General features: G+C 38.1%; 1 protein-coding gene across 1 annotated transcript; it reads left to right on the forward strand.

Annotated features, from left to right (window-relative positions):
• Window positions 1-1,406: 1,406 nt before the first annotated feature.
• Window positions 1,407-1,988, forward strand: LOC121382878 (baculoviral IAP repeat-containing protein 3-like). The gene has a single exon (XM_041512551.1). The coding sequence runs from the start codon at window positions 1,407-1,409 to the stop codon at window positions 1,986-1,988; it is 582 nt and encodes a 193-aa protein (XP_041368485.1).
• Window positions 1,989-17,744: the final 15,756 nt, after the last annotated feature.

A 17,744-nucleotide genomic window follows, 5' to 3' on the forward strand; every position in this document is an offset into this window, starting at 1 on the left:
TCACGGGATAAATCAAATACATGTTATTAACGAAACCGAAATGTGTGATTTTAAAAATCCTTTTAAAGCAGCAGAAAACGCGCCAGGATAACGCTAAATAGGGGTCAATATTGGAAACTGTTCTGGGGGAGTATCCCCATACCTACGGTACAGACTGAGTGATTACTGCGCTCGCCTCATCGGGCTACGCCCTCCACACTAGTTCAGTCTGATTCAAAGTCGATCCCCCTACTTGATATGCTGGGCCTGTATTTATCAAAGAACTGAAGTTTTGACTGAAGTTTAAACTTAAGTTTTTGAAATTGACTTATCTAAGTCAAAAACTTAAGTTGGTATTCATCAAACAACTTAAGAATACCTTAAGTAAGTCAGAGAGGAAACTTAAGTCAGTGGTCGTCAAGGAAGTATTTCCTGTTTATAAACAAATTTGAAACAAATAGCTTGAAATACACTATATTGCGGGTGTGGGTGGTGGGAATTAATTAAATAAATAAAAATAAGATAAGGTAATGTGCATAAAAACTAATTTTTACTATTTACCAAAACATTTTATTTAATTACTTATTTAATGTTTTTATTATTTATTTATTTTTCTTCTAATAACAGTAATATTTTTTGAGGTAAACAAATAATATTAATTTAATTAATAAAAAAAAGTATCAAAACAACACATCTTGCTTATAAAGACATGTATAAACTTGATAGATAACACTTTCACTGAATAAAATATTTAATTAATGTAGTAAAGGAACACTTTTGCAAGCCAACGTGGGGTGTTTTTTTACCACCAGTTAACACAATTTGCATGTCACGGCTTTATGAACGAGCTCGTAGACTAGCTGTCTTATCAACAAAGAGCTTACACATTTTTATATAAAAGCTGCAATAGATATCTTATTGTAATTTATCATAAATGAAATCAGTGTTTTATTTTACTATTAACGTAAACACAGAAGCGTATTTCGAATTTCCCTCCGAGTAACACCAACACAACAATCTTCATGGCTGCCAAACTACACGACGTATTTTCAACTGCAGACTGACTATAGTCTGTTTCGCAATTAATCATTGTCTTAAATGTGCTAAATGAAAACATGTATACAGTTAATAATAGACATGTTATTTTTCATAAATTTTCAAATTCTTGTTCGTTGTTGTTTTCCTTCTCTTTTTCGTTTTTGTTTGTTTATTGTTTGTTTATATATATAAACGGAGTAATTAAATCTACATCTGATGAGTGAGAGCAATTCAACTCTCTCACGAAACAAGCCTGTCATGTAGAGATAAACACACTTTTAACGATATATATATATATATATATATATATATATATATATATATATATATATATATATATATATATATATATATATCTACATGTAACAGCAGTTGTAGCAGCGGTGACGATGTCTTGGTATGTAAATGTTCCAAAAGACACACGATCAAATGCAAAAGAGTGGTTATCAAAACAGCAGAACATTTCATGGATCATACGGACGCTGCACGTGAACCCGGTGAAATCGTGGATGAAGAACCCACGGATACCCGTGAACCCGTGGACGAAGAACCCATGGATACCCGTGAACCCATCGAAATCATGGATAAAGAACCCATGGATACCCGTGAACCCATGGACGAAGGATGCTGCTCCAGAATATAAAACGGACTCTGCTCCCTACGATGATGATGGCTACGACGCCGATGACGAATGGGGTGGCCTTTCGAGACATTACGTGTTCTGTCATCGACCCGAAATGAGAGGATTCTACAGACGACTCTACACATTTGGTAGGTGGCCTCTCCAGATGAGTCAGAGACCGAGGGAACTCGCCAAGGCCGGGTTCTTCTACACGGGACACCACGATGCCGTCGTCTGTTACTGCTGTGGACAACGCGCCTACGGATGGAAGAAGATGGACGATCCAGTGATGGAACATTACAGACTGTCCCCGAGATGTCCCTACATTAATAATGTGTTCAGACATTAAACACGTGTGTGCTTTTTTTCGTTTTGTAAAATAAGCATGTGAATAACACGTTTTGTTTGTTATTAATGTAAGGGTGACCCTGTGTGTGTGTGTGTGTGTGTGTGTGTGTGTGTGTGTGTGTGTGTGTGTGAGCCTGTGTGTGACTCTGAGTGTGGCCCTGAGTGTGGCCCTGTGACCCTGCATGTGACTGAGTGTGACTGAGTGTGACTCTTGAGTGTGGCCCTGTGACCCTGCACGTGACTCTGAGTGTGGTCCTGTGGCCCTGCGTGTGGCCCTGAGTGTAGCCCTGTGGCCCTGAATGTGGCCATGTGGCCCTGAGTGTGGCCATGTGGCCCTGAGTGTAGCCCTGTGGCCCTGAGTGTGGCCCTGTGGCCCTGAGTGTGGCCCCGTGGCCCTGAGAGTGACCCCGAGAGTGGCCCTGAGCCGTGCACGAGTTATACTTTAGGATGGCGGGATGGGTCATACGTACCACACAAAATTCAAACTACATCTTTGTGTGTATGCGCGAAATCGTAGAGGGTATAAATAAAGGGGGAGTGGGTAACATCGTCATTTGAGGTAGAACCTTCAGAGAAGTAACATGTCAGACAAGTACAAGTTGTACGTTCCCGACGTGGACAAGTGAACACGGCAAACTTCAACCTCATTTTCTAGTGCAGCGTGGTGGGAAAAGTCAGATGATGTACAGTGTGGATCGATGTCTAGAACTCTACGATCCCACGTGGAAAAAAGAAAAAGAAGAACAGAGCAAGCCCTCGGCACCCAAGTCGTCATGGTATCTCCCACGCAACAGGTGGTAGAGCAAGCCAAGGCCGAGCAGAAACGGAAACGAGAACAGAGTGGTGTGGAACAGAAAAGACGAGAGCAGACTGGCATAGGTCAAAAAAGGCACAAGCATTTCTGTAAAAGGGACGTGACAGTTTCAACATCGTCAGTTCACGTCGAGACGTTGAAGAGTTAACACTATGAGTCAGTATGTTCCCGGCACTGTGAATATCATGAATAGAAGGTCATGTCCCATATGTGCAAAGACTTATTCCAAACCATGGAACATGATAAGGCACTGGGAAAATGTACATATTCTACCACAACGAACACTAGCTCCGGCTCCAGCTCTTGCTCTGGCTCCGGCTCCGGCTCCGGCTCCGGCTCCAGCTCCGGCTCCGGCTCCGGCTCCGGCTCCGGCTCCAGCTCTGGCTCCTCTGGCTCCAGCTTCGGCTCCGGCTCCGGCTCCGGCTTTCCTAATCCATCCCTTCACCATGATCGTGTCGGGACCCACGTCGTGTGGAAACACTTATTTGGTATACAAACTGCTGAGGGACGGTAAAATCCACCCGCCTCCTCAGCGCATCATCTGACTCTACAAACGATGGCAACCTCTCTATGATACGATCAAAATGGTTGCTCAAGTAAACTTTGTTCAAGGCATACCCGAGAATTTGGAAAAGGATCGTTATTTGGATCCCAGAATCAGAAATCTCATCGTGTTGGACGACCTGATGTCTACAGCTGGAAAGACTCTCGTATCACCGACCTGTTCACAGAAGGAAGTCACCACAGAAACCTCTCGGTGATTGCCATCAACCAGAACCTCTATATAACAGCAAGGACCCGACACAGAGAAGAAACTGTCATTACCTGGCACTGTTCAAACCCCATCGACAAGCAGCAAGTCCTAACCTTGGCACAGCAGATGTATCCTGGAAATACTCGTCATTCCATGTAACAGTTTGAGGAAGCTAGCCACAGGCCCTACGGACATCTCTTGGTGGACTTGAAACCGATCACGCTCGAACATTGGCGTTTTCGACCTAATGACTTAGAGACGGGGCTGTCCGAATGGTATAAAAGCACAAACGTAACGGCGAATGTCTCAGAAGAGTTTCAACCACCGTCAAAAAAAGAGCTCTACGTGCAAATCGTGCAAAGGAACGCATTCAAGAGAAAACTACCAGGCATACCCGCCTACGAAAGTGACGACGAAGAAGAAGATGAGGTAGAGCCCTATCTGAAAAAAGTCAAGAGGATGCAGTCTTGCGATACGTGTGGTCTGGTCTTTAAAGACGGGAGTGACTTGCAGCGACATCTTCGATTTAAAACGTGAGAGGAGGGAAATGAAGAAGAGGAGCCGTCGTCCGATCTGGAAAATGAAGGCGTACGTCTGATGATCGAGCGTGAATTCGACATCAATCGTGACTATCTCGAAAGCAAGAGGAAACGCTACGAAGAAAAAAACATGTCCCAAGATGCCATCGAAAGAAAAATGAAGACTTTACAATGGAAGTTATTTAAAGACACGTACTCTCGCTTCCTGCCCTATATGCATTACTTTGACAAAGGTCCCAACACGAGAAAAATTCTAAAGTCTGTGAATCCGAAAAGAGATCTGAGACCTCAGATTCGTTCTAAATTAAATCAGTATCGTTCCTGGATCAACGAATATTTGGACGAACTAGACGACGACGATACCGATGGTGATGATATTGATGATGAGGACGAAGATGAAGAGAAATGAACACTAATCTTATTCAAATTTCGCCCCTTAGCGCCTCTCGATGTAACCCAATGTGTGTCCATTTTATATATGTGTAGTTGTCGCCCTTAAGGGCTCTCGATGTAACCCAATGTGTGTCCATTTTATATATGTGTGTAGTTGTCGCCTTAAGGCCTATCGATGTAACCCAATGTGTGTCCATTTTATATATGTGTAGTTGTGATAAGTCATTTAAAAATAAAATGAAAAAATCAAACCATTGCGTTTGTTTTTTGTGTGTTTTACTCCATGACTAGATTTGTGATTGAATGTCAGCAAGGGATGTGTACACAGGACAGCACATACCACGGCCCTTGGCATACCAGACATAATGCCCTGGTAGAGAAATGCTAGTGTTTAGAATGCCGTTAAAAGATCATAGGTTAGGTTGGAGCATTGAGTTGCAGTCACGCGTTCTTTCTTCAAAGCAATGTGCTGGGGCGTTTCACACACACACACACACACGCACGCACACGCACGCATACACACATAATTTCCTTTCTTTCCTTAACGATTAAGGCATCTATGCATTCCTTTATTAATGTTTATAATGGGTTGGGGTGTTACGCACATTCCTTTCTTCCCCTACTGGCCACCGAATAAGTGTATGTACTTTCCCCACTGTATTTCTTTCTGTCTTTGAAACATATCGGAAATTAAGGTCTTGATTTATATAATAACATATGTTTTCGTTTAAACTCGACTTTGTAAGCTTCGGTGCGTCGTTAAATAAAACATTTCCTTGTAGCTCCAGGGGTATCATATTTCCACCAGTCAGCCACAGCGTAGTAAGAAAATAATACTTGGAAGCGACCCGCGTGTGATTCTTATTACGTATCTTTAGCAGACGATACATTGTTTCTTTATTTTAAGAGATATATCTGTGGGAAGTGAACTAGGTGGTTATATTTATTTTTCCGTATCTCTATCCCATTAAGAACACACACACACACACGCCAGTTATCTGTGGCTAAGACAGTGGGGATAGTGTAGGGGTGAGAGAGATTATTTGCTCTTACGTTAAATGCCACTACAAACACCCCCGTGTTTGTTATTCTTTAAATGGTATATATCGTTTGAGTATACTTTCAGTATTTATTTTATAGTGATACATATGTAATATTAATACTTTGTCGGTTTATGTTTGAAATTACCATCGTGCGATCATTGCGAGATATGAAAGAAGGTCGTATTTCAAAATAACAAACTAGTAACCTTCTCATTGGCTAATCTTGTTATGAAGTCTAGGGGCCATCCTCTACGAATGTCTGGCAATACGAAATACTCTAATGTATCAAAACACCGCAAAAATAATATGTTGGGTGCCTCTATCCCACTAAGGTTTAAGCACGCCCGCACACACACACACGCCAGCTATCTGTGGATATCTAAGACAGTGGGAGTAGAGTGGTATGTGCTATCCTGTCTGCGGGATGGTGTAGGACCCCTTGCTACTATAATGTAGCGGGTTTTGTCTTTATGTTTCAAAATTACCACATATGTTTGACATCCAATAGCCAATAATTAATAAATCAATGTGCTCTAGTGGTGTCGTTAAACTTTTAAAACTTGTAAAACAAAGCTTACTATTTGTATTTATTTCAACTTATTTTAATGATTATATTTCAATTAAGGTTCAAGCACGCTGTCCTGGACACGCGTCAGCCATCTGTGGCTAGTGCCGCAATGATTCGGGTATTTCTTGTGACGTCAGATCCCCCGCCAAGATAGCGTCCCCACGCTATCTCGAGGTCAAGACGTGTCTGAACACGTTCTGGAATGACTCAAGGTGTTCCCACGCCATGACCATATATGGGCACGTTTCAAATGCCTTGGGATTTTCCACATCCCGTTGACTCACATCTGGTTGACACACACGTCAAAACGATTAAACCCATCTTGCCATCTGATTAATGACTTGGACATTTGTTTAGACCCCCGACGGTTAACACACTCATAAAACCCACGCTATCTTGCCATCTGATAGCTAGTAACGACTTCCGCACCATCTGTTTCCTGTACATCAAAGGAACAGCTGTCACAGTTAGATACCCCCCCCCCCCCCCGCCTCCGTCATTCGACACCACTCTATGGGTCATTAACGACTTCCGCACCATCTGTTTCCTGTACATCAAAGGACCCTCGACGGTTAACACACCCATAAATCTGGTCGACATCCAGTGTTTCCTGACACAGAGGTCAGGTTCCCACGCCCAGCCCACAGCTGTCCAAGTCATTAACCCAGAGGTCTATGTACTCGAAGTACAAGGTTAGCATCCCCGTGACGTCACACCCACGCCCAGGTCACGTGACCTCAGGGGTCAACGAGTACATATGGGGCACAAGTGCCGACCCTACTACTGTTACGCTATTTCATATAAACAGGAAACAGTCTATGCATAAACAGCAACAGTTTGTCACATTTTACTGTGAAATTTAAGTTGTATACTCACTTTTCCAAAAATATAATGTCAAAAATACTTGATTGTTTTCTGTGTAGACAATACCAAGCATCTGGCATCATTTTTCTGACTTAAGTCTGGTAAGCAGGTGGCTAAAACGTTAAGTAAAAAAACGGACCAAACTTAAGTCTAAGTAGGTTGATAAATATGACTTAAGTTTTTTTTATGGAACTTAAGTCAAAATCGTAAAACTTTAAGTATATTTAGCCGACTTAAGGTTTTTTTATGACTTAAGTTCCTTGATAAATACGAGCCCTGGTTACGGACCAGATGACGCATTGACTTCCAAGTTAAGATCACTGCCTGAGATACATGCAAGTATTTGCAGTACGCCCCAATCCTGCCAATTGAAAGGTTGTGTCTATATATTTATACTGCACACACAAACACACCCTGAGAGAGAGAGAGAGAGAGAGAGAGAGAGAGAGAGAGAGAGAGAGAGAGAGAGAGAGAGAGAGAGAGAGAGAGAGAGAGAGAGAGAGAGAGAGAGAGAGAGAGAGAGAGATATTGAGATTGTGTACAATATATATCATCCGTACCATGCTGCTAGAATACATGCTTTCAAAATTGTCCAGCATAAATTTCACTTAAAGTTAATCGAGCTTAGCATACGTATATATAAAAAAAACTTCCTGATCTTTGTGACATAATGATAAGTGTTTTGTTATTTAGATTGGGATTTTACTTTAACCATTCACTGAGATTTGTGTTCTGTATTTTGTGTTCTATTTCAGACAAGTACAAGTGTCCAGGCTACTTTAGGTGCAGACAGAGCACGACATGTATCAGTCTTGAGGATGTGTGTAATAACAACATTGACTGTCCAGAGGCTGATGATGAGCTGCTTTGTCATTTCACATGCCCACCCAAGTGTAACTGCTTCGGTTCTGTCCTCAGATGTGCAGGACCACTTCTTGGTAACGAAACATTTGGACCATTAACACGGAAGTTAGACTTGTCCTCTTCTAATCTCGGCGAACTTCAATACATCAAATTCGAGCGCTTGTATTTGCTTGCTGAGCTTAACCTATCCAACTGTCGCATTCAAATTATCCAATGGAAATTTTGGGAACTAAAGAATTTGATTTCACTAGATCTGAGTAACAATAAGATAACTAAGCTAAATAGGAATACATTTAAGGGATTGCTCGATTTAAGACTCCTTGATTTGTCGGGAAATACATATTTAGCCGCTATTGAGATTGGTACTTTTGGCGACCTTCAGCATTTGACTGAACTTCAGTTGCAACATACTGGAATAGAAAAACTTAAAAGATTTGTGTTATCTGCACTACCAAAACTAATTACTCTAGACATTTCTAACTCCAAATTACAATATATTGAAGACTATACGTTCGAAAATCAAACATCACTGAAACATTTGGATATTTATGAAACCGAAATAACATCCTTTGGAGAACAAATGTTTAATGGCTTAGATGATCTTGAAACCCTTCGAACGGGAACTTTCACGCTCTGTTGCCCTCGTGTGAGACCATCTTCTGTTGACGATGATAAATGTTTTGCTCCACAAGATGATTTCTCGTCATGTGAAGACCTCATGCAAAACAATGTTCTGCGTGTATTTATTTGGACTCTTGGAGTTGCTGCCCTTACTGGAAATAGTTTGATAATTGTTTACAGACTCTGTATCGATAAATCACCGTTATCAAAAGGATGTGGGTATTTTATTTTAAATTTGGGATTTTCAGATTTCTTCATGGGTGTGTATATGATTTTAATTGGAGCAGCAGACATGCTTTATCGAGGGAAGTATCTTTGGTATGGGAATATCTGGAAACAAAGTTCATGGTGTAAAGCCGCCGGGTTTCTTTCAACGTTTTCATCTGAAGCCTCTACGATGTTTATATGCCTAATAACTCTTGACCGTTTGTTAGCAATAAAGTTTCCATTTCGACAAGTTAGGTTCAGTGAAAAGTCATACATTGTTGCATGTTTTCTTGCCTGGCTACTAGCCATGCTGATGGCACTGGTACCGCTATTGCCTGCGACAAGCCACTGGAATCTGTATGGCCGAAACAGCGTGTGTCTGGCACTCCCTCTTTCAAGAAATCGGACACCAGGATGGCAGTATTCTACTAGCATCTTTATAGGATTCAACCTGTTGGCATTTACCTTCATTGCTGTTGCCCAGGTCGTCATTTATCGAGTGATGAAGAGTGGCTCGATTGTGAAGGACAAGAAGCGACTGGCACGAGAACGTACTGTTGCTCAGAAGCTGACGCTGGTTGTAGTAACTGATTTCGTCTGCTGGTTTCCAGTTGGCATTATGGGTATGCATTATTCAGTTATCATAAATACAAAGCAAAACATGCTGTGGGAGGCAAATCTTTCCAAATGCACCGTAGTGGATGCTAACTGCTAAAATAAAGCTGGACCACTAATTTGAAACTGTTCACCCAATTTGAAACTCTGCTTTAGAGTTTCAGTTTTGCCGCAGACTTCAAGCCGTCAAGTTGTAAATCATCTAAAATGTATAAATCCTTAGATCAATTATGTGCGCGTCTGTTTGTGCATCAGTCCGAGTGTATGTGTGTATGTATATATATGTGTGTGTGTGTGTATATATATATATATATGTGTGTGTGTGTGTGTGTGTGTGTGTGTGTGTGTGTGTGTGTGTGTGAATGTGTGTGTGTGTGTGTGTGTGTGAGTGTGTGTGTGTGTGCGTGTTTGAGTGTTTACGAAATATATAATATATCATATAATTTAACAAGAGAAAGGGGGTTATAAAAGATGAGATGGGGACGAAATGTTTAGTAAAGTAACAAAAGTCTGTGCGTGGAAAAGAAAGGAGATAAAGATTAAAGGAAGTGGCTATAGTATGACGAAGTTAAAAAGGTTTGTTTCTGACGAAATCAATTTCCAAAGAAGCTAGATGTTTTTCCTATATTTTTGTCAGTTGGAAACGTTGCATTGCTATATTTTAATTGGAATAAAACATTCCAGCCATAGCGTCCACTTTCTATTGAATGCTAAATACTTACTTCTTTTTTTTTAAGAATATATATTTCAACATAACATTATTGTTGTTAACATATTTTTAACGCTGTTCATATTTAACTTTTTTCGATATTTCCATACTCAAAATATTTTTGTTGTCATTTGTTAACCAATTTACAAAGCTTCTAAATTGTACTCACAAAATGTCTACTGGTTTTATTGTTAATATAATCAAAAGGGCTGTTGATAAGTAATTAACAAGGACTAGACTGGGTTTATTAATGTTAGATATATAATAGAAAATACAAAATTAATATGTATGTTGTACACTGAAATGAATGACATCCCAGGTTTACTACCTTTAGATCATTTTTAAAAAAACCTTTCTATCCAAACGAGAAGAAGAAGGTATTTTTAGCTTCTATTAAAAACTGGATTAAAACATTAAAATAATAATAATTATTATTATTATTATAATAATAATAATTATTATTATTATTATTATTATTATTATTATTATAAAATGGCCCTAATTTGTGTTTAGGTCAGTAAAGAGAAACAATATTGATAAGATGAAGAGAGTTTATGCCAATACATTCAATATTCTATTCCATCTCTACAGTTTTGAATCCACTATAAGCGTTCTTAACCACGAGTTAAAGTAGTCTATGGCCAATCACTCTTTCAGGCCTGACAGCACTCGGCGGGCTTCCTATTTCAGGAGAGATTTATGCCTGGACAGCGGTGTTCATATTGCCAGTTAACTCGGCTCTCAATCCACTCCTGTACACCTTCTCTGCTTACCTGCAAACACGGGTAATGTAGCATTGTCCTTACGTTCGTGAGCATCGTATTTTATATTTCTTCTGTTCCATTTTATACTATAGTATCTTCTCTCGTGTACATTAACAAATAGCCAAGCACGGAATACTTAAACATGTACTAAATATATCAACAAAAAGCATTGTCTCAATTTACTTTCAGAAAAAAGAATCCAAATTGGAAACTCAGTCTAAAGGCTTAGAACGGAAATACTGACTCTGTGTCTCTCTCTCTCTCGCCTTCTCGCTCTCCCTCACACACACACACACTCTCTCTCTCTCTCTCTCTCTCTCTCTCTCTCTCTCTCTCTCTCTCTCTCTCTCTCTCTCTCTCTCTCTCTCTCTCTCTCTCTCTCCAGTGTGCAGTGTGCAAAGATATTGTTTTAGTATGACAGATTATGTCATCCAGAGATTCGTAGATTCAGCTGCAGTGATTCTTGGCTGTGCCAGTAAAAATGGAATCATTGAGACACATTATTGTTATATGTTTGTCATAGGTAAGTTCTATATGTATGCATGTATGTATGTATGTATGTATGTATGTATGTATTGATGTAGGAATATTTATATATTGTATGTATGTCGGGTTTGACGTTTACATTCATAGATATTAACGCACTGGCGCTGGGGGTAATTAAATCCTTTCTGGCCTAACAACTTATCTCATGCCGCTGCTGGGCACCGAATCGCCCGCAACTTGCCAACTTGCCACGATATGTTCTGAGCTATCAAGACATCCATAAAAAAAGGATGCTCCTTAACTCGACTATATGCATGGGGCCTACAGACTACGAGGTCGATCCCACTTACGTGCATCAAATAGTGGGCAAACCTGGCACTGGCTAGTATGTATTGATGTATGAGTATGTATGTATGTATGTATGTATGTAATGTATGTAATGTATGTAGACCTGAACACTATTACATTAGGTTCTTCTGGAGACGGTCCACCACGGAAACATGATGATAAGAGTGTGTTCTGTGGATGCCCAGACAAGGACATGCAGCCACTCCTGTCATATCTGAAGACAGCCTCGTCATCGGAAGCAGTTCTTACTATGGCAGCAATGTTCAAAGCTTTGCCAATAGCATACGAAACTGTTGGAAGACATAAGCCACTTACTGGAAGGAATGTTTTCATTGGCTGTTTGAACAAGGTTAGAATATTGTTTAAAATTATATTAGTTTCTGTGTCAAACCAACATATTTAAACTAACCACAGTGTTCAAACAACTCAGATGCATTCTAGCAGCAACATGTTGTATGTGCCGATAAAAGTTTTAAAAGCGAGGAATTAATTTTATCATATAATAGGCAGCGCATTCAATGTGGAAATAACACAATGCGATATCACATACTTTCAGAATACATACTTTCAGTGAGCAAAGGCAATTTGCATTGACTAACACAGTTTATGTAGTTAACACTTTAACTGTTCCTAGATAGTCAGAGAAGAAAATACCAAATTAATTTTAAACCATTTTCATGTGAAATGATCAGTCCAATCACATTATAATCACACACAAAACATTCGACAAATTATGCAATGTAACAAATGTGAATGAAATTATAAATGCGAGTGTGGTGTCCAGCTTATTAAATGTAAAAAGACAAATTACATGACTGTCTATAAACTACCCAAAACAAGTATTACAGATGATTATATAACGTGACAGCATGCAAACTCGGTATGCTCCATAAGCAAGGGTAGGGTCATTTAGAGCTTGGTTAAATACCTTTAATACATTGATAAATGTCTTTAATATTGGGTATGGATGTTAACAGAGTGCCATCCGCACCTACATGTTCGTCATCTATGAAGGAATAAATGAAGGAATGAATGAATTCTATAATTAATTAATTAATTAATTAATAATGTTTACCGACACCCCAACACAAAAATACACATTGGCTATTGGGTGTCAAATGTCATTAATGACACACCAGGACATCAGGGCATTGTTAGTGTCAATCAGAACTTGGTTAAAGTTTGGATATCAATATATATGTATGTATGTATGTTTGTTTGTGTGTGTGTGCGGGTGCGTGTGTGGTATATGTAGAGAGTTACGACAACACAAGAATAGATACATATATATTGCAAACAAGGGGATTATTATAAGTACAGAGACAATCAAATATGCATATCAATAATAACGGTGAGAAAGGGGAAAAACGTTTACATAATAAAAAGGAAATCAAAACTATTTTACGATTTTAGAACACGTGTAATTGCACACATAGTGTACCTATATTTTGCTTTATATGTTTCCTTAGTTATTAATTAATGTTTTGAAATATATTTTACTTGAAAATACATGAAGTCTATGACAATCTCATGATCTGAATAGGTGATATTATTATCAAGTTCAAAGGGCGGATAACAAGAAAGTAATTGGAAGTAAATGTCTCGTCTAACTGCCTTTAGCTATGAATTAGTTAATGGGGGGGGGGGGGGGGGGGGGGGGGGGGGTCCTGTTTGGTATTTGAGTGGGACGGAATATGGCTCAGTGGTATTGAGTATTCGGTCTGAGGTGCGATTTGTCTCACAATGTTTACGTCCCAAGTACTGAACTGCGCATATATACATTTTACACCAAAACCAGGTAGATATCTCGTATGACATTTTTCGTTTGAAAACAGCGATTTATGGAAAATAGTTTCTTCAATAATTGTATAAATGCTGTAGAGAAGGTGGGGTTGGGCTATATTGCTAAATGTTATGTAGGTGTGTGGTAGTGTTTAAATTGCTTTACCCACTTCATTTTAAAACTGTATGAAACTTAGGCGAACAGAATTACTATTTCACTTTCTCGTATGTCTACACGACGTGTGGGGCCAGGGTCATCATTTTGACTATTCATTTTATTTTACATTAAATATATATTGAATAATGGTTTGTGTAGTAATATTTGACATTAAAAATACATTATTTTCTTTCAGAACGTCGACAGAATCTGTTTCAACGTCAATGAGTCTGATACAGGATGTGTTTCTGCCATGACGGAAGATGTGCAAAATATGTATTTGGTATATCGAAACGTGCGGCAAAGATATTAACTTCATGGAGCCTACCCTAGAAATAATCAAAAGTATATACACATTTCAGAAAGTGACTAAAGATACACCTGGAAAAAAGTATCGCAACACCATTTTCTCATAAGTTTAGTGAGGTGTCACTACATTTAATGACAATGTCATGTTGCCAATCGATGCATATCGTTAGGAATTGTGATAAGCAGATGTCCGAAAATGAAATAAGAACTACATTGTCGAATTCGGTAAAATTGAACTGATTTATTTATTAATGTAAAAGAAGACATTAATTATGGAAAACATTTCTTTAAGAAACTATGGCGATTCGAAGACCGTACAACTGTTCACACTCCTGTGCTACACGTGAAGTCCTAGACAAACCATTAAAGTCACCAAGACCGGTGATAATGTCATTAAATGTAGTATCACGCGCCATTATGATACACTGAAGACGTCTACTCGTTGGGTGGATAACACGCTGGATCTGTCTTTCAGGCAGCCTGTGTTGTATTGTTTGTAGTTAGCTCGTTCATTTGACCGTTGTATTTTACATATTATATTTAAAAACACAAAGTGAAAGTTGACAGGATTCGAACCTACCGATTCGATTCGCATGACCCGTGACCCGTGACCGTAAGTGTGTTGTCGAACACTCGGTTCGAAACTAATGCAACAGTTTGGTATGAATATACAGCATTTTTTTAATTATAACGGTTCTAATTACGTACTCGGGGACCAATAGTCCACCATCAAAACGTCGACCTAGTAAATATTGTATAAAATAACACAAAATTTCATTTGGCAGGATTCGAACCTAGTGCACCAATTCGCCTGGCATTTGACAGCCCACGATCTTGACCGCTCGGTCATCGGGAAATCCACTTAAGAATATGTACTCTTATGAAATAATTCTCTGCATTAAAGGCATATTGTCACAGACCACTGACCTATTACATGGCCTAACAAAGTATTACCTAAAAATATATACTAGTATATTTGATTTGTCCCTAAATGCACTTTATTCAACCATCTACGTAACCACCATACTCCACTTATTAATGATATTTTGTAAAAATAATTGAACTATGGCAGTGGTCCATAATTTAAAAACTAACATTGCTGAGAGGGTTAACATGGATTTCACTTCATCATGGTGTAGTTAAAGTGATGCAATATCTAGATTTGGTCTGTAAAAATTAATGTAATTTTGATTTATTATTAATTTTTAAAGAAAAAATCTGTGACAGTATGCCTTTAATTAAAGAACCATATTCTAAAATCAAATAGTTCTTATATTACATTTTACCGTGAACTCATCGATATTTCGAAATCTTCCGTATAATTAATAACTAATACAATATTCTCTCCTTTGTGTATATATTTTTATTAAAGAATAGGCTTCTTATTTTTTGGAGTTTACTATTGTAACAAATGTTTATATCGACTTTGATGTTTTCGCTTTCAATTCGATGTTTTGCCAACTATCAAGGATATCGTTCCAAAAAGGTTTGCCATATTTTTAATCTTAACATAGATTTTTTTTTAAATCGTCACATATAGTTGGTTCTTTTACTAATAAACTTCTAATTGACGAGAACAGACATGACCATATTGAGTCAGTTAAGAGTAGCTTTGTTATCCAAGTTGGTTTCACAAATACTATAAACGTAGATGTTTTTACCATTTGTAAATCCGCGTTTTTATACTCCTGAACTGTCAATTGTTTACTTTGTTGGGTTTATTTTCCCATATAAATGCTTAAAATCGTTTATTTAACTATTCAGTTAATTGCTCTGACGGTTTTGGAAGTGAAATTAATAAATATGTTATCAAAGATAATTATCACAACCGAAATGTCTGGCTATCACTCATAAAAACAACTAAGCAAACAACACAACACAAAAAAGAAAGAAAGAAAGAAATGTTTTATTTAACGACGCACTCAACACATTTTATTTACGGTTATATAGCGTCAGACATATGGTTAAGGACCACACAGATATTGAGAGAGGAAACCCGCTGTCGCCACTTCATGGGCTACTCTTTTCGATTAGCAGCAAGGGATCTTTTATATGCACCATCCCACAGACAGGATAGTACATACCACGGGATTTGATATACCAGTCGTGGTGCACTGACTGAAACGAGAAATAGTCTAATGGGCCCACCGACGGGGATCGATCCCACACCGACCGCGCATCGAGCAAGCGCTGTACCACTGGGCTACGTCACGTCCCTAACACAACACAAATGTGTTATTAATGATATTTTGTAAAAAATAATTGAATTATGGCAGTGGTCCATAATTTAAAAACTAACATTGCTGAGAGGGTTAACATGGATTTCACTTCATCATGGTGTAGTTAAAGTGATGCAATATCTAGATTTGGTCTGTAAAAATTAATGTAATTTTGATTTATTATTAATTTTTAAAGAAAAAATCTGTGACAGTATGCCTTTAATTAAAGAACCATATTCTAAAATCAAATAGTTCTTATATTACATTTTACCGTGAACTCATCGATATTTCGAAATCTTCCGTATAATTAATAACTAATACAATATTCTCTCCTTTGTGTATATATTTTTATTAAAGAATAGGCTTCTTATTTTTTGGAGTTTACTATTGTAACAAATGTTTATATCGACTTTGATGTTTTCGCTTTCAATTCGATGTTTTGCCAACTATCAAGGATATCGTTCCAAAAAGGTTTGCCATATTTTTAATCTTAACATAGATTTTTTTTTAAATCGTCACATATAGTTGGTTCTTTTACTAATAAACTTCTAATTGACGAGAACAGACATGACCATATTGAGTCAGTTAAGAGTAGCTTTGTTATCCAAGTTGGTTTCACAAATACTATAAACGTAGATGTTTTTACCATTTGTAAATCCGCGTTTTTATACTCCTGAACTGTCAATTGTTTACTTTGTTGGGTTTATTTTCCCATATAAATGCTTAAAATCGTTTATTTAACTATTCAGTTAATTGCTCTGACGGTTTTGGAAGTGAAATTAATAAATATGTTATCAAAGATAATTATCACAACCGAAATGTCTGGCTATCACTCATAAAAACAACTAAGCAAACAACACAACACAAAAAAGAAAGAAAGAAAGAAATGTTTTATTTAACGACGCACTCAACACATTTTATTTACGGTTATATAGCGTCAGACATATGGTTAAGGACCACACAGATATTGAGAGAGGAAACCCGCTGTCGCCACTTCATGGGCTACTCTTTTCGATTAGCAGCAAGGGATCTTTTATATGCACCATCCCACAGACAGGATAGTACATACCACGGGATTTGATATACCAGTCGTGGTGCACTGACTGAAACGAGAAATAGTCTAATGGGCCCACCGACGGGGATCGATCCCACACCGACCGCGCATCGAGCAAGCGCTGTACCACTGGGCTACGTCACGTCCCTAACACAACACAAATGTGTTATTAATGATATTTTGTAAAAAATAATTGAATTATGGCAGTGGTCCATAATTTAAAAACTAACATTGCTGAGAGGGTTAACATGGATTTCACTTCATCATGGTGTAGTTAAAGTGATGCAATATCTAGATTTGGTCTGTAAAAATTAATGTAATTTTGATTTATTATTAATTTTTAAAGAAAAAATCTGTGACAGTATGCCTTTAATTAAAGAACCATATTCTAAAATCAAATAGTTCTTATATTACATTTTACCGTGAACTCATCGATATTTCGAAATCTTCCGTCAGTAATAATTAATAACTAATACAATATTCTCTCCTTTGTGTATATATTTTTATTAAAGAATAGGCTTCTTATTTTTTGGAGTTTACTATTGTAACAAATGTTTATATCGACTTTGATGTTTTCGCTTTCAATTCGATGTTTTGCCAACTATCAAGGATATCGTTCCAAAAAGGTTTGCCATATTTTTAATCTT

This window comes from Gigantopelta aegis, chromosome 10, assembly GCF_016097555.1.
Source record: "Gigantopelta aegis isolate Gae_Host chromosome 10, Gae_host_genome, whole genome shotgun sequence".
Taxonomy (NCBI): Eukaryota; Metazoa; Mollusca; class Gastropoda; order Neomphalida; family Peltospiridae; genus Gigantopelta; species Gigantopelta aegis.